At 43.9% G+C, this 23866-nt stretch overlaps 1 protein-coding gene across 1 annotated transcript in view; it reads left to right on the forward strand.

Moving 5' to 3' along the window:
- The window catches only part of LOC142436607 (thyrotropin-releasing hormone-degrading ectoenzyme-like), a 117596-nt gene extending 94409 nt beyond the window's left edge, over window positions 1-23187 (forward strand). Inside the window, exon 7 of the mRNA XM_075540160.1 lies at window positions 22515-23187. Coding sequence (XP_075396275.1) covers window positions 22515-22566 — 52 coding nt within the window. The 3' untranslated portion in view covers window positions 22567-23187. The remainder of the gene's footprint in view (window positions 1-22514) is intronic.
- Window positions 23188-23866: the final 679 nt, after the last annotated feature.

Genomic DNA, 23866 nt, shown 5'->3' on the forward strand with positions numbered 1-23866 from the left:
AACTTTTGGCTTTTCAAGTTCAAGTGTTAAGGTGGTTGTAGCAGATGAGAAAGTAATTATGCCTGCCATTTTTCATAATAAGTAACGATCAATTAGGGGAAAGGGGCATTGAGGCATTACCAGGAAGGAGAGTGTGTGTAACTGTCTCTTGTGTTAAATCTGTTATTCTGGCCCTTGTCCATGGGTGTGCTTGGGTCTGCCTTGGGGCCCCTGTAATGGCCTTTCCTTTTGACAAGGCACCTGTAGTCTTTTCTGAAACCAAGAAGGTGACCCCTTTGTCCACCTAGAAATTTACTGGCTGGCTCCCTACATGGAGAGTGAGCATGGGCTCTTTGGGGTCAAGTGAAACAGAGCCTGGACACCTTTATTCAGCTTCGAGGATTATTGTCTGTAGCTTCGATTTTTCTAGGCAAGGACTAGGCCCGTTCTCTCTAGTGGTGGCTCGTCTGCCTCTCCTGGGCTTCTCAAGGCACTGATTTTTCCAATGTCACTGTTTTGTGCAGTAGGTACCTGGATACTTCCTCAGGACTAGGCGAGTGAGAAGCAGGATATTAGGGTTAGCCATTCTTAGTTGAACCAAAACTGCTCTGGTCGTTCTCGCAAGCCTTCTGAACACCCATTTCCTTCATGACATTCCCTTGGGCGACGTCTGCACAGCCTACCTCCCCAATATCAGCTAGTTCATTTACACCTCCTAGCTACTTTATTTTCTTTTCATGGTGGCTTCTGTCAGCCCCAAATGGCTTCACTCTTGTCAAAGCTGTTTCAGCTTTTCCCAGAGATCCTACACAGTCGCCATTGTAGCCGAGAGGTAACAGGATCTGTGACCATGGCCAAGATGGCACCCACCAGTCCAAACATGTGGAAGGGCGCTGCCTAGGGAGCTGGGTGAAGAGGCCTCGGAGTTAGCCCTGCCTGGTCCCGGGAGCCAAAAGTTTCCCTTTTCCCCTCCATTCCCTTTGCCTTTCTCCTGGTTTTTCAAACAAGCTGCTCTAGCCCTATAACGCCAAGCACAAAATTGTCATAATTCTTAATGAAAACGTATCTGGTACCCAAATTATAAATGTGACAATTTGGTCACATTTCAAAAACACTGAAAATTTTATGCTTTTAAAATATATTTTGAATGCCATATATATTGATAACTATGAAAGTAAAGAATAAAAACCAAAAAAAATACTTCCTAAATTTAAAACTTGAGGCGTTATAGGGCTAGTGTTCTTCCAGATTTGGTTTGTTCCTTCTTACAGGCTGGTTTTCCGTGGCCCAGGCTTAGGCCAATGGCGTTCGGCAGCCTAGGCGGCGTCACTGTTACCTTTAGGCTTTCAGCTATGCTGCTTCAGGCACTTTTGGGGACAGCTCTTACTTAAAACACAGCTCCTCTGCCATGATGTTCCAGCCAGAAATTCCAATTTCCCTTAAGGTTCCCTGAGCTGCCACGTGTCCCTTCCCTTCAGAGATTTGAGCATCAGCCCTGCCAGCAGGTGTCTTGGAGGGCCTTGGGGCCATCCCAAGCCGTGGTCCTCCTAGCCTGTTGTCCAGAAAAATGGTTGGACCTAAAGGTCGCCCTCGGCGACTAGTCCTTGACGCCTTCCCTCGGGCTGAGGCATGAGATTCAGGGCAACCCAGGGGTGCGCTCTCAAGTGGGGGTTATTAACCTGGAGGCAGCAAGCTGTCAATCGCCTCCTTGTTTTGTGCTTTCTAGATGGGACTTAGCAGCTTGATGCTCAGGAATTGCCCCCTTGCATGAATCGTGTGCAATTGGGATAGAGTTGATACAGAGAGGCTGGGCAAACAAAAGCTGATAGATTCACTTTGCAACTCTATTTGGCCACAGTATCATTTTGAGAAAGGAGAATGGTGGGCAGAGAATGGTACGCTTTCCCTTCCAACCGTGATTCACCGGGAACAGTTCAGTAGAGTGCCGGGAAAGTGGGCGGAGATGCCAGGACTTAGAGCATTTCTCCTCTCGAGGAGCAGTAGGTGACCTTCATCCCCAGTGCACCCAGGAACCCCTAAGGCAGGCGTCCTCAAACTGTGGTCCATGGGGCACATGTGGCGCGATGCCATTTATCCCACCCTCGGGGTGTTTTTGCTGCCACTGCCTGTCCTGCTTAGCAGCCGACTCGTGCAGTGTGCATAGGAATTTGACCATAGGTTTTTTGAAAACCATAGTCTGGCCCTCCAACGGTCGGAGAGACAATGAACTGGCCCCCTGTGTAAACAATTTGAGGACCCCTGCCCTAAGGGATCCTGGACTTCAGGTCACTATTGTCCCAGCCCTGAACCCTCCCTGAACATTCTACCCCTAGTAGAGGCACCAGGGGCATTTGGTCCCCGGGTAACTTACAAGCCTTTTACTCAAATGGAACCCGAGAAAATTAAAAACGACACAGGCAGTTACTCTACTTTTGATCCCTGTTGAATCCGCCTGTAGCATACCATAAACTGGTACTGGCAGTTAGTAAATCGTCTGGATTTGTCAGAAATTTCTGCTACAAGTAAGACCACTGGACTTACACTGAATATGTAAGCAACGTGCTCAGTGTGAGGCCAGGTTGGAATTCAGTGGAATGCCTCTGAGGTAGTGGTTCTCAGCCTTCCTCATGCCGCGACCCTTTAATACAGGTCCTCATGTTTTGGTGATCTCCAACCACAACATTATTTTCGTTGCTACTTCATCACTTATTTTTCTTCTGTTATGAATCATAATGTAAATATCTGATATGCAGGATGTATTTTCATGGGTAAAAATTGAATATAATTAAAGCATAGTGATAATCACAAAACAATATGTAATTATAGATTGTGAAATATTTATTTCTAATAACAATTAAATGAAACTTTGTCGTGAAGCATGGTGTAGCATGGGTAACAGTCTATGCGGGCGGACCTGCCTGGAGACAGAGCTGTGTCTCAGTTCCTATAACCATGTGTTTTCTGATGGTCTTGAGCGACCTCTGTGAAAGGGTTGTTTGACCCCCAAAGGGGTCACGACCCACAGGTTGAGAACTGCTGCTCCAAGTAACTTCCCCTGGATTAAAAGCTCAAGATTTGAATCAACCAAACGATAGTGAAACTGTCTTTCCTCTGGTTTGTCTTCGCTGGTGACTTCTATTTCAGTTCCAGCTCTTTAGAAGCCTGGTAAAGCTTGACAAGCCATCACCCCTGTCTCTCCTGCTCATTATTCCTCATGGCTGTCTCCTCCTGTATGTTTTCCAGGAGCTTCTAAGCTTGGTCCCTCAACCCAGAAATGTTTTAAGCTTTATGGTTGTGCCTTCCCAGGGACAGCTACTCCGTGTCACCACTGCAGGGCACCCACCATTTATTCCATCCCCTCACCTTTCACCTGCTATTCGTACATATGAGCAGCCTTCCAAGGGTTGGTGGACAATTTCTTTGGTCTTTCAATTTCGTGTGTCTGTGAACATCCTGAAGCACCCTCATCTACGGAATGAATGCAGCTCCCAGAGATGTGCACGTGTGAGGGACAGGGACGGTGACAGGGACGGGGACAGGGACAGAGAGTGGGTGCATGCGGGGAGAGCAGAACACCCAACCTCACTGCCATCAAGTCCATGCTAGCTCCGGGGAGCAGGAGAAGGAAGCACTGCCTTTCTGCCCTGGGGCCATTGGTGGTTTTGAACTATCGACCATACGGCTAGCAGCCCAGGGTGTAACCAGTATGCGGCCGGGGCTCCTGAACGAGTGCAGGTGGGGAGAACTACATTGCTCCCTGGAAAGTACTAGCAGTCTCCAAAAGTGAAATACCTTCGCTAGAGTATGGAGACAGTCAGAACCCTAGTGACAAGACCCCAGCTTATATTTTTTCATGTATTTCCATGACTAATTCAATCAAAAAGGATGGAGGGGAAGATGGGAAATAAATCCAACGCCCAGCAAAGACAGAGTAGATGACCCAGTTTTTGAGCAGCGGCTCTCAACCTGTGGGTTGTGATGAAGTAGCAATGAAAATAATTGTATGGTTGCGGGGTCACCACAACAGGAGGAACTAGGAAAGGGCCGCAGCATTAGGAAGGTCGAGAATCACTCTTTTAGATGGCGGAGGTTGGGTCAGTGGCCTTACACCTTGTGCTAATAGCCCCTGAGAAATCCTTGCTGATGTGATATGATAGCTATCCTTATTGTCTCCATTGAGTTGAGCCGAGTTTTCTGTTCACTGTCTTCAGTGACAGTTTAGCAAAGAAAGATAATTATAACAGTTGCAAAATTAAAATTGGAGCTGTGAAGGAGGGAGCTAGCACAACGCATAATCGAAAAAACCGAGACGTTCTTGAAACGTGTCAAGGAGAAGACAGCCATGAGGGATGTTGAGAGACAGTGCCCTGGGTGTGCCAAGGTGCACAGGAGCCCCTGAAGCTCGAGCTGAAATAGAAGCGGTCATCAAAGACATGCCGGAGGAAAGCCTTTCTGAATTGCGCCTGGAATTAGGGGCACACATAGAACAGCTGCATTGTGCTTCCAAGCAGGTCTGTGAAAACAGCACCTCACCTCTGGGGAAAAGTTTTTAATGAGCAAGACAAAGAAAAATGTATTCATTCTGGTTTAAAATCTGCCCTCCACCTAAGCCCCTGGCATCAGCTCCTCATTTTTTCCCCTCTCTCCTTCATGAACCCTTGATAATTTAGAAATTATTATTTTGTCATATCTTGCCCTGTCCAACACCTCCCTTCACCTAATTTCCAGTTGTCCATCCCCCAGGGAGGAGGTTATATGTAGATGCTTGTAATCGGTTCCTCCTTTCCACCCCACCCTCCCTCCACTCTCCCAGTATCGCCACTCACACCACTGGTCCTGAAGGGATCATCTGCCCTGGATTCCCTGTGTTTCCAGTTCCTATCTGTGCCAGTGTACATCCTCTGGTCTAGCCAGATTTGTAAGGCAGAATTGGGATCATGATAGTGGGAGGAAGAGGGAGGAAGCATTTAGGAACTAGAGGAAAGTTGTATGTTCCATCATTGCTACACGACACCCTGACTGGCTCATCTCCTCCCCAAGATCCTTCTGTAAGGGGATGTCCAGTGACCTACAAATGGGCTTTCTTCTTGAGGAGTTCTTGACCTCCTTGCTCTCCTGCTACCGCTTTCCACCCACATTCAAATTCAACTCTGAAAGTGCATGAGGACAGGGCCTGTCCAATGTTACCTAATATTTATCGAGCTTTCAATTATATGCGAGGTACTGTGCTGAGTGTTGTTTAGGTATTATTTTCATTCCCATGTAAACCTGAGGTAGGCGCTGTTGCCTCTACCCTCATTTGGTATGTGAGGAAACAGAAGCACAGAGAGGCTGAGAAACTAGAACCAGATAAAGGATGCATGGTTGAGACCAAGTAGGACTCTAGAAACCACCATGCCATGTTGCTCTTTCTTTCTGCATTCCAAGGAAGGCCGTTCATAGCTCAATAGCCTCTGGGGCTGGTCAGTGGGAGGGACTTAGCCATGTAGATTGAAAACACTTACTTCAGCCCAGGAGGGGACAGACTAAAGGTAATGGAAGGAAGGATGTGAATGGAAGGCCAATTCCTAGTTTCAGAGTTAGGCCACCTAGGGAAGTCCACTCAGAGATGCTGTCATATGACAAAGGAAAAGTCAAGGAAAAGGCCATATGTGAAAATCCACATGGACCACCAACAGAGAGGTCTGGAAAGACCTATGAGCAAAGCAAAAGCCCTTAGAAGAACTAGACTGACAGGCAGATTATTGACACTAAATTTCAGTTGTTATGGATGTGAAGCCCCAAACTAATTCCTTATTTCCCACCTGAGCTTGAATTTCCTTGTGAGACAGATAGAAATCAGGCAGATAGTTTAAAATATAGTTTAATAGAGATAGAAGAATAAGCCTTCGCTCTGCAGATGAAGCTTTCTAATAGTGAAACCTAGAATAAGGCAGGTGTACCCCGTAGTCATAGCAGTCCTGGGCCACCATCGGCCTCTTCCAGGGGGAGAGGGACAGTTTGGTGTAAGTAAGAAAGTGGAGCAGAAATCCTATTGTCTTCAGGCAGGGGGCTCCCAAGAACTGACAGAGAGCTGAGGTAGGTAGGTTCAGAGGTATATTATCCCCAAAGAAGTTACCCACGTCCCTAAAGTGGAGCTTGTCCACATACGACGAGCAGCAGAAATGAGGCGGAAACTTTCCTTCTTCCTGCTCCTGATAACACAGGACACTGGGGCACAAGGTGGAGAGAAAATTGCTGAGACCAAGAAGAACAGTTAGGGGTAAGCAAGGAGACAAGCAGGAGGTCCAGTTACGGGAACTGGAACAAAAGACAGGAAGTTAATGACAGTGGTGCAAGGTAAGTTTCTCCTAGTAGGCTAAATTCCCAATCAGGAAAAACCACCGATTGCAACAGTCTCTTACTTGATTGTTCTTTTTCCACTCTTGCCCCATGACAGTGCGTTTGCCACACGGCTGCTGGAAGACCTTTCAAAGTTCAGATAATATCCACTATCGATTTAGAAGGTTTCACTGGCCATTCTCTGCATGGGCCCCCCAGCACCACACAACAGACCCTTACTCAACTCTCTTCGTTCATCTCCTCTCTTCTCTGCTCATTTATCAAAGCACCAGCTTTTAATGATGACCCAATTTTGGTCTCTTGAACACTCTACACTCATTTCCTATCTCATTTTGCACCGATCCTTTTCTTGGACTGTTTTCTAGTATTCCATGGTTGCACATCATTCAATGCCTTAACATTGAATGGCTTCAAACAGCAACCCTTTTACCATCCGTCAGTGTTGTAGGTCAGTGTGATGGATTGCTTGTGTTCTCCCTAAAGATATGTTGAGGTCGAAGTCCCTGAGCCCGTGAGTGTGATCCTGTTTTGAAAGTGGGGGTTTCTTTGGCTAAACAGCTAAGTCAAATGAGATCCTATCAAAGTTGGGTGGGATTTGCTTCATGATGAGCATCTTATAAAAAGAAGAGGACGAACAGAAAGTCACACTCCGCGTGAGGACAGCATGGCACATCCTTCTAAAGCCAAGGGATGCCGATGGTTGCTCAGAGTCACCAGGAACTAAGGGAGACACAGGAAACAACTCTTCTCTCAAACGTCTCAGGAGACAGCATGGCAGACACTCTGAATTGTACTTTTAGCCTCCAGAACTGTGAGGAATACATTTCTGTGCTATCTTGTTATCATAGCCCTGGAAGACTAAGTCAGGCAGAACTCAACTATACATCTTTTGTTCCAAATGGCATTGACTAGGGTCACATGCTGGTATGCACTTGACAGCTAGTCTGGAGGGTCTACGACGGTTTTGCTAAATGTTCCTCATTGCCAAAGATGATGAGAAGGTTGGGCTCAGCTGGGCGCCTCTCCCTGTCTGTGTGTTCTCAAGGCTTCTCCACATGGGCTCTGCAGCAGGGCACACAGGCTTCTTACCTGGCAGCTAAAAGTTCTGAGTGAGGACTCTTCAGAGTCAGGAAGTGGAAGCAGCCAGTTTCTTACAGACTGGATACGGGCACTGTGTCAACTCTGCTGTATTCTATTGATCAAGGCCCTCAGGGAGGCCAGCTACTTCAAAGTGCTTAGACTCCTTCCAGCTCTCACTGGGAAGGAAGGCAACTAATTTCCGAGCCTCTTTTAGGTTGCTGCATCCTGAAATGTCCTTCCCCGAGATCTTGCCTCCAACATTCAGGCCTCAGCTCAGATGATTTTCACATGGTCCGCCATCAATCCTCTTAGGCTGTCTTCTTCAGAATTCTCATCAACATTTGAAATTAGTCTACTTGTCTTTTCCCACTGAAATCGAAGCTCTTTGTTCGGTCTACTGTTTCATCCAAGGACCTAGAACAGTGTCTGTCATGTTGTTGTTGTTAATTGCCCCTCGTCATCACCAACTTATGGTGCCTGAGATAGTTAACATTTATTGTGCCGACCTGGCTGATTAACACATGTGCGGTTAATTGAAGAGCAGAGGGATAAATAGTTCCGTGAGCCTGGCGTTTCTAGTTCTCGGGTCTCTTGCTTTCTGATGGTTGGAGCAGGGTGCAGCTGCCTTAACTAGCTCCCTGTTCACCTAGCCGGGCTCACTTCCTTCAAGACATTGCTGAGGAGAAGCCGTATGGACCTACCCCGATGCAGCCCTGGGTGGTGGAGCAGCTGCGTGGTGACCCCTGCCAGCGCTGAGATGCTTACACACTCACTGATTCAACTTTCCTCCTGCAGTCGGCCACATAGGTGTGTTTTGTGAAATCGAGGAGGACTTTGTGGATTGTTGTTGGACATATGGGTTAATGTTGAACTTACAGGCTTGGGCAGCACTGAGTTGGGATTGTTTTCTTGATGTGCACTTACCCTTTATATAAAACTCTCTCTTATATCCTTTATATAAAACTCCCCCTCTCTCTGGATTTGTTTCTCTAATGTGCCCAGATTAACACATAATGGTACCTTGGGAGTGGGGTACTGGAGAAACAAATCCTAAGATAGAGAGTAGATGTTTGACCTCTCCCTCATGGTAGTTCTTCTTCCTTGTCTAGCCAGAGGCCAGACAAAGCCACCCTTTACTCGGTTGTTTTCTGGGGAAAATATGGGAAGTATGAAAATAGAAAGTTTGTAAGTCCACTTGATTTGAGCCATTAAAATTTGATCTTTAGGTAGATTTAGCCCATGCCTGTAAAGAAAACTTTGAAAATATATGCCCCACCCAGTGCTTTGGAGGATCCAGGAACCAATGGTTTTTGTTAGAAGCTGGATAAAATCTGGAGCCATGAAGAAAACTCCTCTCTGGGACAGAATGTTAAAGGGAGCCTGAGAGAAGGCTGAAAGGCTTGCTAGGGGACCAGCTGAATCTACTAGTTGAGTGGAAGTGGGAGAAAGGCAGCAATAAAGAGACGGGTTGAGTTTGACCACTGACACCTGTGGACTCGGTTTACAGGAAAAAGGGGAGAAGAGAACGGGTTGACTGGTCTAAAGTTCATGACCTAGCACGAGGGGGCTAGGCTGATGAGTATTGGTGAGAGCCTATGGTCTTAAAGACAGAATGACCATATGGGCCCCCTGTGGAGGCAGAGTGAGGCAGCCACACGGAGTTGACCTTGTGGTTAGCAGCCCAGTGCTTGCTTGACAGCACCAGCTCCGGGGACAGTTTTCTGTGCTTCCCATCGGTTCTCAAGCCTATCAAGAGACCACCTACACTAGAACAATTTAGTGTGCTTCATAAGAATGCAGATTGTTAACTCAATCCTGAGCAGTGAATCTGAATCATTTGGGTCAGAGGTCAGTTAACTAGGACTTGTGGTTGTCCTGTGAACTGAGAACTCCTGCCTCAGGTGCACTGTGAACATTAATAGTCTATATTAAACTATGTCAGTGGATAGATTATATCACCATATTAAAGCTCCCTAAAGTAAGGGGTTATGTCTAGATGATTTTGATTCTCTGATTTATACTGAAAATCATTTCCTTCAGTCAGTAACTCATAGGTTTTACTTATAATTTGCATACTTGTCTAAAAATAGGGATTATAAAACTCAGTTATGTAATTCCCTGACAAAGTATATGATTGTTATCTGAAAATATATTCGTATCCCAAAAAGTTACCAGAATATTTTTATCCAAATGATTTTGTATTCTCAAGAAATTTTTGAGGGGAACGGATAGCAACGATGGATGTTTCCACCCCACCTCGGATGGGGGCAAATAATGGAAATGCGGGTGAAGGGGATACAGTGGATGGTGTAAGATATGGAAACAAAAAAGGGAGAAATTCACCTTTTCTGTTTGTAGTGGAGCTGTTATTCTTGTGGGATGGCAAACGGTGTCTACTACCTGTGTTAAATGTCATGCCACTCTGCTTCTGCACCTCCGCGGTCGGCAGCTTATTCCCCACCAGGTGCCACTCCTTTACCAAAGCACCAGGCTGTCTCTCCCCACTCCTCAGGCCCCACACCTCAAATCGGGAAACAGTACACAGGGGCCTATCAATTGCATTGGTTTATTGTTCTGAAATTGGTTCTTATTGTGTGTCCATGTATTAATGTGGAAATAATCTGAACCTCTCAGATTTCTTTGAAATTTGTTTAGTGAAATAATACTTTATTGGGTTTATGTGAAAGTTTACAAAGTAAATTAGGTTCCCAGTTAATATTTTTAATGCAAATTGTTCCATAACATTGGTTATATTTTTCACAAAATATCAACATTTTTGTTATTTCTATTCTGTTTGTTCTTTTTCAATTAATTGAACTTCCTTGCGTCTTCCTACCATCTGATTTTTGCTTTAGGGTAAATGTTTATCATTTGGTTGATTACGTACGGGAGCTCAGCACTCAGGGGTGAGATTGTTTGTTATTAGAGAATGTATTGATTGATGAAACGTGGCCTCCAGGAGTGACTTCTGCTTCAAGGTCAAATGGAGTTCCTTTAGGCGATCAGTCCAATAAAGGAACTTGAATTTTGTTCTTCCTTTTTCTCCCGTTTTATATGACATCTACTTGGATGGAACGGTAGGTCAGTATAAGGCATCATTTAGTTCTGAGCTCAGGATAAATGAAGTGATGGTTCCTGTGGACAATTAGACTGTGGACTAGTTTCTTCTTTGAGTCTTTGGTTTCTTTAATTCTCTGGTGTCTGAGTTGGATTCTTGGAAGCTTTTAAAGGACAGGTGCTACTCACCAAACTAGGAGGGAGACAATTAACTTCAAGAACTATGTATGTCAATTGACTAAGTTGTCCCACAGAACTATGGTCCCATAGTTTTTTAAATCGCTTTATTAGGGGCTCATACAACTCTTATCATAATCCACACATACATCAGTTTTGTAAAACACATCTGTATATTCATTGCCCTCATCATTCTCAAAACATGTGATCTCTACTTAACTCCTGGCATCAGGTCCTCATTTTCCCCCTCCCTCCCTGCTTCCCCTCCCCCTCCCTCATGAACCCTTGATAATTTATAAATTATTATTTTGTTATATCTTGCCCTGTCCGACGTCTCCCAAGTTCACCCACTTTTCTGTTGTCCATCCCCCAGGGAGGAGGTCACATGTAGATCCTTGTAATCGGTCCCGTAGTTTTTAACTGAACAATTTAACCAAGGATTTGTTCAATTCTGAAAGGTGTGTGGAGATGCCTAGACAATGTCTGTAACAGTGCCTGCACTTTTTCCTTCTAAATTGTGTTTATGGTTTTGTGGTTCTTGAGAAGACACACAGCAAACCATATACTGTTGGGTTTCTACATGTATGACAGTTTCTACATGTATGAGAGCCTCTACATGTAGAGAAACTGATGACATGCTTCCAGCTGTGGGAGCATTAGCACCCTTCTTTTCTGAGTTGTTCCTTCCTTAGTAATACACACCCACTCCCCTCGAACTTTTCTACTTAATCTTTGTAGTTACTGTTCGCAATGTGATTCCATATAGGTCGTTCTCAAAAGAGCATCATGCTCAAGTTCATGAAGCTCACTACAAGGAGATTTTAAGATGGTGCTCGGGGATACTTTGGTTTCAGTCTTTAAAATTATCTCAGGGCAATGGTTCCAGAGCTTTATCCCTCTTCTTGGCTCCAGAAAGACTAGACTCTAGGAGAGTTTGAAATTCTGCTTGGTTTTTGTTTTGTTTTATTGAGTTGTAGGACAGGATTCTTCTATAAAATCCATGACCAAATTGTGCAGTAATGAGAGGGGGGCACCAGCCCAGTTTCTGGCCTCAAAGGGAGGCAGTTGTTTAGAGAGGTAATTAGCCAGACCCTTCATATCCGCCTACGTCCAGTTCTTTCTCTCCCTCTGTTTCTCTGGGTCAATAGAGCTACATTATCGTGCCTTGGATGACTGCTTGCAAGCTTTAAAGAGTCCAGAGGGTATTCAGTGAAGCAGGAAGTAAATCAGTAGCTCTGCACACTTTACCAGGCAAAACGAACAACAACAACTACTGGGATGTTCCATGAAACCATGTCCCTAAACCTCCAAACTAAGGAACCAAATATCAGTTTTGATTGAATATAAGCAGGGTCAGCAGCTACTCTTATTTAACTTGTTATTGTAAACATACTTCTTGTACAACGTTTGCCAATTCTACTTTTACAGCTATATAAATCATTGACAGCAATTACAATAATTGGGTGTGCAACGTACCCGTAATCAATTATATTGTTTTATTCAATCCTTCCCCCCTCCTTCCTGCCTCTGGTAGCCACTAGTAAACTTTGGTGTTTATATATTTGCCTTTTCTTTCTTGTAAGTGAAGTCATACAGTATTTATCCTGTAATTGGCTTATTTTGCTCAGCTTAGTTCCTCAAGTTCCACGCATACGTAGCATGTATTAAGACTTCTCCTAAAGGCTGAGTAGTATTCCTGTATGAGGGGGTACAAAAAGTACATCACAGGAAAAAGCTCCTCTGGGCAGACCTTTCGTAGTAGGCTTTTCCCCCTGCTAGGACAGCATCTACTTGTTCTGAGTTAGTGCACCCAGTAGCATCTCTTGGGAAGCTTCTCTCTGATCACAGTGAATTTTTTTCATAAAGCTGTTTTGCTCTAATCTCGTTTTCTTTCCTTTTTTTGTGTGATGGCTGGTTTAAGAGAACAGTGTGTGGCTGTGAAATTTGTTTCCTCCTTGGGGAAAAATGCGGCAGACACTGTTGTGATGTTGCACACAGCTTATACGGAGAGCACTATGGGAAAAACTCGTGTACAAGTGGTTTGCTCGTTTCAAAAAAGGTGAAATGTTGACTGATGACAAACCTTGTTCTGCATGTCCATCAACTTCTGAAAGAGACAAAAATGCCAAATTGTGGGGCATTTGGTGTTCGTTTCACCAGCTCACACTGTTGACTAAGCTTTCTATTTAGAGGTTCTGAAAAGATTGCATAACAGTGTGCAACAAAAAAGGCCTGATTTGTGGCAGATGGGGGATGGGTTTTGCCACCACGATAATGTACCTGCTCATGCAGCCATCTCAGTGCACCAGTTTTTAGCTAAAAGAGCATGCCTCTCTCGCCCCATGCACCTGGCTCACCTGACCTCACTCTGAGCGACTTCTTTTCATTTCCACGAATGAAAAGGGGCATGAAAGGCCAGCAATTTGATGATGTAGAAGAAATGAAGAAAAAACTAAGGAAGTGCTGTCAGCCACCCAAATAGGAGTTTGAAAAGGGTTTCCAAGGAAGGAATGGCAGATTTGTCAAATGTATTAAGTATAATGGAAAGTACTTTGAAAGTGATAGGTGTCTTGTCAAAAAATTAAGTACACAGCTTTGGAAAATTTTTGTTTCTTTATGGGGGTTCTATATATATATGCATGCATTTATATGTGTATATATACATACACAGCACGTTCTTGATATAAATCTATGTGTGTGTGTGTGTGTGTGTACATACATAACAGAGCTCATACAGCTGTAGAAGTAGGTAAGGACAGTGTGGCTTTAAGTCAGCCAGTCAGATTTTAAACTGGAAGCTTTTCCTGACTTGAGTAGCTTCAGCTTCTATACCACAGGCTGTAGAAGTAGATGAATCTCGGGTCAGCAAATCAGGCTGTGACAGGAGAGAGAAACGAAGTCAAGGTTGGCAGGTCAGATAGCAGGTTGCTGATTGCTCTATGGATCGGCAGCCATTATGGCAGGCCGCTGGTTCAAGTACAAAGAATAAGAGACAGACAAGTCAGATACAGGACTCAGACGCAAAAAAGCCAGCAAGTGTCTCCTCAACCTCCGCTTAAATATGAATTAGGCCCCACTCTGAGTAAACTTCCTCTCAGGTGTATTGGTGCTGTTACCTGAGTAAGAGGATTGTACTCCACCTTAATCTGATTAGCTGATCACAGCAGATCCCATTATGGGATACATTGTGTTATACAACATCATAGGGATTACTAGGCCTCAGTTACCAACCCCCTGAGAATTCTGATCTGGTCAAGGTGATACAAAACCTAACTATGACAGTTAGTTCTCTATTTTTGGTTGTTTTCTTTGTCACTAGCTAGAGTTTTGTTATTCTTAATGATTGTTTCAAAGAAACAACTTCTGATTTTATTGGTTCTATTATCTTTCTGTTTTTAATTTTATTTCTGGGTGATCTTTACTATTTCCCTTTTTCTGGTACATTAAGGCTTCTTTTTGGTCTCCTCTTTCTAGTTTCTAGAATTATCAAGTTAGGCTGTTAATTGGAGATCCCTTCACCCTCTCCTTCCTGTTTATTGCTGTAAGTTTCCCTCTGCACACTGTCTTCTCTGAATATTGTATGTTGTGCTTTCATTTTCATCAGATTTTTAAAATGTGGGATTTCTCTTTTGATATTTACCGTGACCCACTATTAGTTTCATAGTATGTTAATTAATTTCCATATTTTCAGGGTTTTTTTCTGTTACTGATTTCTGGTTTCACTCACTTGTGATCAGAGAAAATACTTCATATGATTTCAATTTTTAAAAATTTATCAAGACTTGCTTGGATTTGACTCAATGGCAATGGGGTAGAACAAGATCTCTCAATTTTATCTTAGTCAGTAAAATTGCTGGCATTACCCTTAATGAAGACTCTCTTTAGGATACCTGGTCATTCATTCTCCAGGAGACCTTTTGTTTCTCATCAACCTTTCCTCTTCCACTTCCAGAATTATATTTTTCCTTTCTCCTGAGGCCTGTTTTTGAGCCCATCATTTGCATATTTACTCAGTTTATGAGTGGTGTCATTGACTACTTCATTTCCGTGCAGTTTGTTATTTCTAGCTTCCAGCTACTGGATCTAATAGTTTACACACCCAGATCTGTGCCTAAATTGTGAGTAATATCCACAACAGTATCCCCAACATTCCACTCATGAGGAGGAGTCCAGGGTCCCAGCACGAGCTCCCAGATACAGTCTACCTGGTTCCCAGGGTTGGACCAATCCTCACCACTGGGATCCTGTTTGGCCTCACTTTTCATCGTTTTTCCACCTGCTATTTGCCAAGGGTTCTGCCTCCCTCCCTTGTTCTTGCTGCGTCCTCTTCTGTGGTGGGAAAGCAATAAAAGGCTGGATCATCTTCACGTGCTGGTGATCTGGTGCTTCACAGCAGATCTCCCAGAATGACCACAGTGTTCTCCTTGCATCTCCATTATTGCCCAACACGTTCACTTCCATGTGTTGCTACATAATACCCAGGCTTTCTTAATCATGCCGTGTTTTTATTTTTAAACTTCCTTGCCCCTTTATCTGACCATTCTCTGTTGCTGTTGATGCTTGTTTAGTTCAGTTTACATAAAAGCTCCAGCGGGTCAGTTTTGCTTTGTGTTATGTATGTGTTTTGGTGGTTCCTAAGGCTTAATAAACCAATACTAGGGAGTATCTTACAACATATAAAGAAAGATTAGCATTGAGGGTCTCAGAAACAGACCAAAACTCAACTTCAGAAAAGCTCCCTGCTTGAGCAAATCTCCCAGAATTTGGTGAATTCTTCTGTACTTGCTGAGGATTATTTGAAAACCAGCACATTGTTAGGCTCTCTCTTTTCTGGTGCTTTTGCGTAGTCAATAAAACACAAATAAGCATCTCTCTGCCATTTTATAGTTTCATCTACCATCTATCTCATGTCAGCAAGAATTCTCTTTGTATCATATCTGCTTCTGAATCCAGCTTGAATTTCTGGCAGCTCACCGTTGATGTCCTGTTGTAACCATTTTTGAAATATTTTCATCAAAATTTTACCGGCATGTGTTATCAGTGAAAATTTTATCATTTCCATTCTGTTGCATCACTTCATTTTTCTTTGGAATGGCCAGAAGTATGGATTTCTTCCAGTGGGTTGACCGGGCAGCTGTCTTCCAGATTTCTTGGTGAGTGAGTGTTTCCTGTATTTTGTCAGTTCCCAGAGCCTGGTGTTTCTCTAGTGCCTTTAATGCAGCTTGGGCTTCTTCCTTCAGTACTATTGGTTCTTGGTCCGATGTCACCTCTGGAAATGGTTGAATGTCAACCTATTCTTTTGATACCATAACTCTGTGTATTCTTTCCATCTTTATTTAAATGATTTTATTGGGGGCTCATACAACTCTTATCACAATCCATACATAAATCTATTGTTTCAAGCACATTTTTATGTTTGTTTCCTTCATCAATCTCAAAACATGTTCTTTGTACTTGAGCCTATGGTATCTGCTCCACATGTTTTCCCTCCCTCCCGCCACACCCTCCCTCATGAACACTTGATAATTTAGCACTGTCCAACATCTATCTGCCTTCACTGACTTTTCTCTTGTCCATCCTGCAGGGAGGGGTGTTATATGTAGATTCTTGTTACTGGTTCCCCCTTTTTACCCCATCTTCCTTCTACCCTCCTGGTTTTGCCACTCTCATCACTGGTCCTAAAGGGATTCCCTGTGTTTCCAGTTCCTGTCTGTATCAGTGTATATCCTGTGGGTCTAGCTGGATTTGTAAGGTAGAATTGGAATCATGATAGTGGGGGTGGGGGTCGGGGAGAGGAAGCATTTAAGAACTAGAGGAAAGTTGTATGTTTCATCGTTGACTGGCTCTTCTCCTCCCTGTGACCCTTCTGTAAGGCGTTCCCAATCTGTACTCCGCCTCATTCACAATGATTTGATTTTTTTGTTCTTTGATACCTTAAACCTGATCACACAGGCTGCTGTGCTTTTTCCATGTGGGCTTTGTTGTTTCTGAGCTAGAGGGCCACTTGTATACCTTCAAGACTTTATGACTTCAGATGCTATATCTTTTGATAGTCGAGCACTATCAGCTTTCTTCACCACATTTGCTTATGCACACATTTTTCTTCAGTGATCATGTCAGGAAGGTGAGCATCATGGAATGCCAATTTAACAGAACAAAATGTTCTTGCATTGAGGGAGTACTTGAGTGGAAGCCCAATGTCCATTTGCTAACTTAATACTAAACCTATAATATGTGCACATAGATCTATTTTCCCATTGTCATATATAAATATATTTACATATGTCCATGCCTGTATTTAGACCTCTGTAAGTGCCCTTTGCCTCCTGGACACCCCCTTACTGAAGGGTTGTGGAAAGTAGATGAGCCAGTCTGGGTTCAGGGTAGCAACGATGAAACATATAACTTTCCTCTAGTTCTTAATGCTTCCTTCCCACAATATCATAATCCCAATCCCACCTTACAAAGCTGCCTAGACCAGAGGATGTACATTGGTACAGATAGAAACTGGAAACACAGGGAATCCAGGGTAGATGACCCCTTCAGGACCAATGGTGAGAGTGGCGATGCCTGGAGGGTAGAAGGAATGTGGGGTGGAAAGGGGGAACCGACTACAAGAATCTACGAATAGCCTCCTCCCTTGGGGATGGACAGCAGAGAAGTGGGCAGGGGGAGATGTCAGACAGTGTGACATATGACATAATAATTTATGAATTATGAAGGATTCATGAGGGATGGGAAGGAGGCAGGAGGGGCACAAAAGGAGGAGCCAATATTAAGGACTGAAGTAGAAGGCAAATTTTTTGAGAATGATGATGGCAACAAATGTACATATGTGCTTGACACAATGGATGGATGTATAGATTGTGATAAGAATTGTATGAGCTCCCAGTAAAATGATTAAAAAAAAGATTAAGTGACTGGTCACTACACATACACTGGGAATAGGATAAAATTTTCAATAACATTCATTCACAAAGCCAGGACTATACCTTCCAGATTAACATATGTGACAAAAAAGCAAAGAGAGAATACAAACAGTAACTATATGATAGTCCTGGGACACCATTCACAGGGTATTCCCAAAGCAAGAGATCCAGACTGAAATCCAACAAACTCAAATTCCAGAGTATTAAGATAGCAGTCATCTGCATCTTTGGACACTAGAGCACTTTGCCCTAAGTCCAAGGGAGTATGTTTTAAAGCACTTTCTTAAACCTGTTTCAGGCGAATCTAAGGTAAATCCCACTGATTTGGAAAGCCACTAAGGAGCTAATAAGGTCTAGTGGGCTTTATCTTATCAGCTCCTTAGTGACTTTCCAAATCGGATCCTTCTGGTGTGGCCCATGGAGGATGTTGTGAGCCTGGAAAGAACAGAGTCTAAAATCCTAGATGACTACAGCATCCAGTCTGGATCACCAAGGACTGGATAGAAACCAGGTCAAAAGTGTCCAGTTAGGAATGTAATACCAGGCGTATTCTCTCCTTGGGTTCTATAAGTACCGTTAAGCATGTTTCCCCCCAGATGGCATCTTGCTCTACCCAGTTTACCCATCAACGAAAGTGTAATTGCCTTTTCCAAGACAGACCCGTCTCCCCCTCATGTCTTGACTTGAGTTTCCAGGATGGTTTGCTAATCACTCTCGTAGGAGTATCTGTTGAATTTGGGTGACCGTAGGACAATGTTGTATGGCAGCAACTGATTGGTCGTCTCCCTCCTTCCTCCCTTCCCATCTTGAGAAATTGATCCCAGTGGAGGGGACGTGTCTTCCGTTGAAGTGGTTTGTAAGATGCAGTTGTAAAGAGGGCAATATATAGTGCACGGGTACTATACTGGCTCACTACCTTGTTTGGGAGGCCAGATTTCATGACAAAAAGATGATTACATGACCCAAGAGCAGAATTCTGCCTTTATCTTGGTGTTTATCCTTATAGTAGTGTGCCAGTCCTTTTGTGATTGACTAACTTTACGAAGCATAATCATTTCCAGGCCCATCTATGTAATGGGGTGTTTCATGGTTTCATCACTGTTTTTCAGGGGCACATAATTTCCATGTGTACCAGAGTTTCTTCCTCCATTCTTTTACTGATGGGCATTTGGGCTCTTTCCAGCCTCTTGCTATTGTGAACAGTGCTACGGTGAATGTAGGAGAACACATGTCTGGGGTCTGTCTCTTACTTCTTTGGGGTATATGACAAGCAGAGGTGTTGCTGGGTCTAATGCTACTTGCTTCAGGTAGTCTCATAGCGTTCCCCACTGGTTGTAAATGTTTACAAGACTACCAGCCATGTATAAGAGTTTCAAATGCTCCATGCCCTCTCTAGCATTTGTCATTCTCTGTTGTGTGTTTCAATTGCTATTGTGAGGAGTGTACGGTAATAACTCATTGTTGTTTTGATTTGCATTTCCTGGGTGGCTAGGAAATGGTGAGCATATCTTCATGTATGTGTTAGTCATTCACAAGCCAGCTTTGGTGAATGTCTATTTTATGTCCTTTGCCCACCTTTCAATTGGACTAATTTTTTTCTTAGAAAAATTCCATAGATTTTGGTAACAAGTCTCTCGTTAGTTGTGTCATTGTTACCCCACCACCCCAATCTGTGAGTTCTCATTTTACTATTTTGATGAAATTTTTTGAGGTGCATAAGTGTTTTATTTTAGTAGGTCCCAGGCATCTGTGTTGTCTTTTGCTCTGTGTGCTTCCTTTATTAGATTTGCTAGTCCATGTATGCCCTGCAATAGACCCCTTAAGTTTCTAATTGATGATCCTGATAGCTCTGGGGTTTACATTTAGGTCTGTAATCCAGTTTAAGTTTGTTTTTGTACATGGAGTGAGGTATGGGTCCTGTTTCATTCTTCTGCAGATGGAGATCCAAGTTTTCACCCACTTTCCTGTTGCCCATCCTCCAGGGAGGAGGTTATATGTAGATCACTGAGGGGTCTACGGGGCCATCCCCAATCAAAGCCAAACTGACAACCCCGCCTCCATTTCCCCTAGAAGTATGCGCTGCAGAGGACAACACTTAGCCTACAGGTTGGGGAGAGGGGCTGGCCCGCCATGCCCACATGGAAGTGTAAACCCAAAGGAAAAAGGGAGTGAGGGTTTAGACTGAATACTGGCACACCAAGTCCTGAGGAGGACGGCCCTGCATGCTGCTGCTAAGGCACAGAGAGGACTGTAGGGCTGACAACAGCTTGAGACATGGTGTCCCCTCACTGGGACATATTGTGAATGAGGACAATACTCGGGACACCCAGCAGGGAGTGAGTCGGGCCTGACCATCCCCACAATGGGATGAACCAGGAAGGAAACAGAACAGATCAGCAATGGGAGCATTGCCAAGCCACGAAGCCCTTGAAGTGTCCCCACAATAGATTTCAGGCTAGGAGGGGCAGTTCTCAGAACCCCTCTAGACTGGTGAGGAGATAATCATAAAGGTCAGCAGACAGATTTGGAATTTTGTATGTGTTTTCAGGGGGGTTTTCTAGGTTTCCCCCCTTTTTTTGTTTTCCCTTTTTATTCAGTCTTTTGTTTTCTTTTTGCTTTGTCTCTTTTATTGCTTTGCCTACCAATATAAGATAGGTTTGGGAAGAAAGCCCAAGGAGAAAGTAAAGGGACCGGCATTTCTGGAGGCACTTGGGAGAGGAGACAGTGGGAGAAAGGAGTGGTGAGCAAACGATGCCATAGACAGGAAACAACTAGGGAATTAAAAGGAACAACAAGGAGGACATAGAGATCCTGGTGGTGGTGGTAGAGCAACGGCAATCTAGCTGAGAGAAGAAGGGCACGCATGATGTTGGGAAAGGAGGAAGGTAAAAAGAAAACAGGAACGATCTAGGAAGCAAATCTAAGGATACAGGAATAAACATAGGTGTGCACTTATGAAAATATATTAATAAAAATCGAGGTATTGGCCTATGTACATATATTTACATAGCGATAAATTAAGGAAGTGGATGGACTTTGGGCCTCTGCTTAAGCCCTCCCTCAACACAAGAACACTTTGTTCTAACAACCCAGCATTCAGTGATGCTCACCCTCCCAGCATAATAGCTGAAGGCAAAATGAATGCATAAGCAAATGAGGTAAAGAAAGCTGATGATGCCCAGCTATAAAAAGATAAAACATCTGGGTTCTTAAAAAACTGATGGTAAACTTGCAGCCATCTAGCAAAGAAGCAACAAATCCCATATGAAAGGGCCCTAGCCTGTAAGATCATGAGGTGTTGACAGAATCAGGTAGGCACCAGAAGACTGCAAACAAACAAAAAACCCCATATTGTTTAGGATAAAGGGGTTGGAGCAGAGCCCCAAAACCCATCTGTAGACGGGAGGACATACCCTCACAGAAGGGTCACAACAAAAGGATGAGGCAACCAGAGCACAGTATAACACTAATGAAATGTACAACATACCTCTGTATCTTTAAGGCTTCCTCACCCCCCTCTATCATGATCCCAGTTCTGCCAATCAGTTGTGCGTAGGCAAGAGCATGTATACAGGTACAGATAAAGGATCATGACACACAGAATCAAGGTCAGACCAACCCCTCAGGAACAGAAACCGAAGGGTACCAGGAGGGTAGATGGAAGGTAGGGGTAGAAAGGGGAAACCGATCACAATGATTGCTGTATAATACTGCTCCCCAGGGGGGTAAACAACATAAATGTGGTGAAGGGACACAGCACTCAGTATAAGATAGGAAATCAAGGGGTCACGAGAGTGGGAGTGTAGGAAAAGAGAAGAATTGAACCAAGAGTTCAAAAAGAAAGTAACTGTTTAGAAAATGATGGCAACAAATGATAGTGGTATAAATGAGCTTGATACAATTGATGTCATGGACTGTTAGAAGAGCTGTGAGGTAGTTAGTTTGCTGTGACAAGCTGGCCGATAAACACATGTGGGGCGAATTGAAAGGGAGAGGGATAAGTGGTTCAGGGATCCACGCCTTTCTAATGCTGGGGTGCCTTGCTTTATGATGGTCAGATCCGGATGCAGCTCCCTTAGCCAGTTCCCTGCTTCAGCTCCCAAGAATAATTTCCTGAAAGACATCCCTGAGGAGAAGCCACATGGACCTAGTAGACACGATGCCGGTGCAGAGATGCTTACACATTCACTGAATCGGCTTTCCTCCTCCAGTCAACATCATGGTGTCTGGTTTGTGAGATGGAGGAGGACTTTGTGGTTTGATACTGGATAAAGGGGTTGAGGGATTAATTTTGGACTTGTGGGTTTTGGCAGGACAGGTTTGGGATTTTTGCTTGATGCACACTATATATAAACTATATAAAGCACTTTATATAAACTATATAAAACTCTCCCTTAGACATGAGTTTCACTGTAGTTCTTTCCCTAAAGTACCCTGACTAACACATTGTGGTACCTTAGCAGTGGTGTACTGGAGAAACTAGCCATAAGATGGAGAGTAGATGTTTGTCTGACCTCTCCCTCATGGTAGTTTTCCTTCTCTGTCTAGCCAGTGGTCAGACAAAGCCACCCTTTATTCAATAGATTACTGGGGAAACTATGGGAAGTATGAGAGCAGAAAGTTTGTAAGCCCACTTGCTTTGAGCCAACAAAATTTGATCTTTACATGGGCTTAGGAAACACCTTAGAAGACAGCTATGCAGAGAATTGATTTATATGCGAAACAGTGCTTTCCTGTACTCAGGAACCACAAGTCTTTGCCAACACTAAAAAAATCTGGGAGTACAAAGAAAATACCTCCCAGGGAATGGGTGTAAAAGGGAGCTTATGAGCAGGCTGACGGTTTGCAAGGTGACCACGTGAATCTACTTGCTCAGTAGAAGTTGGAGAAATGTAGTAATAAAAACATTAATTGAGTTTGGCCTCTGACACTTGTGTATTTGGTTTACAGGAGAAATGGAGAATATGAGAGTGAATCAACAAAAATTCATGATCTAGCATGAGTAACCCAAGCTTCTTGAATATTGGAGAGAGCTCATGGTCTACAAGCAAGGTGATCGGTGGACACCGTAGAGCTGAGGAAGGCATGGGTTGACCAGAACCCCAACAGATGGAGGATTTTCGAGGCTGTGAACTGGTGTGGATCATGGCTGACTTTATGAATGGCTTGTTCGGTTTTGACTTTGTTGATGGACGCAAAATTCAATAGGTTCCTATTGGAATGAAGATTTATTCAGGTCGAAAATGATTTTTTCCTCTGAGAAAAGGTTTGATCTAAGAGGGCCGTAGATTAAGCAAACAGCGAAAATATGAGGTACAAGTGCACGGAGTAGATGGCTTAAAAACATTCCAGAGGGAGGAACATAATCAGAGGCTTATAGAATTAAGTTATTGGTGTCACGTAATTTCAATTCTGAATGGGTGCCAGGATGGCAAGTTTGGATATAGTTCGTGGACTGTGCCAACCTGGGTGATACACATGTGCGGTTAAATGAAGGGCGGAGGGATCAATGGCTCCTTGATCATTGCCATTCTAGTTGGGTCTCTTCATTTCTGAATGTGGGAGCAGGGTGCAGCTGACTCAGCTTGTTCCCTGCTTTAGCTGTCAAGGCTCCTTTCTGGCAAGACGTCCCTGAGCCGAAGACACATGGACCTACCCAGAGGAAGCCCGGACTGTTGGAGTAGCCGTGTAGAGATATGCTGACATATCCACTGCCCACGCTGCTCTGCTTACACATTCACTGCCTCGTCTCTCCTCCTTCAGCCAGCAACATGTCATCTGTTTTGAAAGATGGAGGAGGACACTGCAATTGTTGTTAGACATGTGGGTTAATGGGTTAATGTCGGAATTGTGGGTTTGGAACACACTGCTTTCGGATGTCTGCTTGATGAACACTTAACCTTGATATATGAGTCTCACTTAGACATGAGTTTCTGTGTCCCTGTTTCTCTACGAGAGCCAGAGTCACAAATAGGATACCTAGCAGTGGGGCAATGGAAAAACTCATCTTAAGATGGAGAGTAACTATATGTTTGACCTTGCCCTCATGGTAATTCTTCTTCCTTGTCGATCCAGGGGTCAGACAAAGCCACCCTTTACTCGGTTGTTTTCTAGGGAAACTAGGGTAAGGGGGAAAAATGAAAGTTTGTAAGCCCATTTGCTTGAGCCACCAAAATTGGGTTATCTATAGCTGGGTTTAGATCACCTCTGGGTAGACAGCTATGCAGTGAATTAGATGCCCACCAGTGCTTTCGTGAACTCAGGAACCAAAAGCCTTTGCCAGAAATAAAAAAAAAAAATCT

Source organism: Tenrec ecaudatus, unplaced genomic scaffold (genome assembly GCF_050624435.1).
Source record: "Tenrec ecaudatus isolate mTenEca1 unplaced genomic scaffold, mTenEca1.hap1 Scaffold_46, whole genome shotgun sequence".
Taxonomy (NCBI): Eukaryota; Metazoa; Chordata; class Mammalia; order Afrosoricida; family Tenrecidae; genus Tenrec; species Tenrec ecaudatus.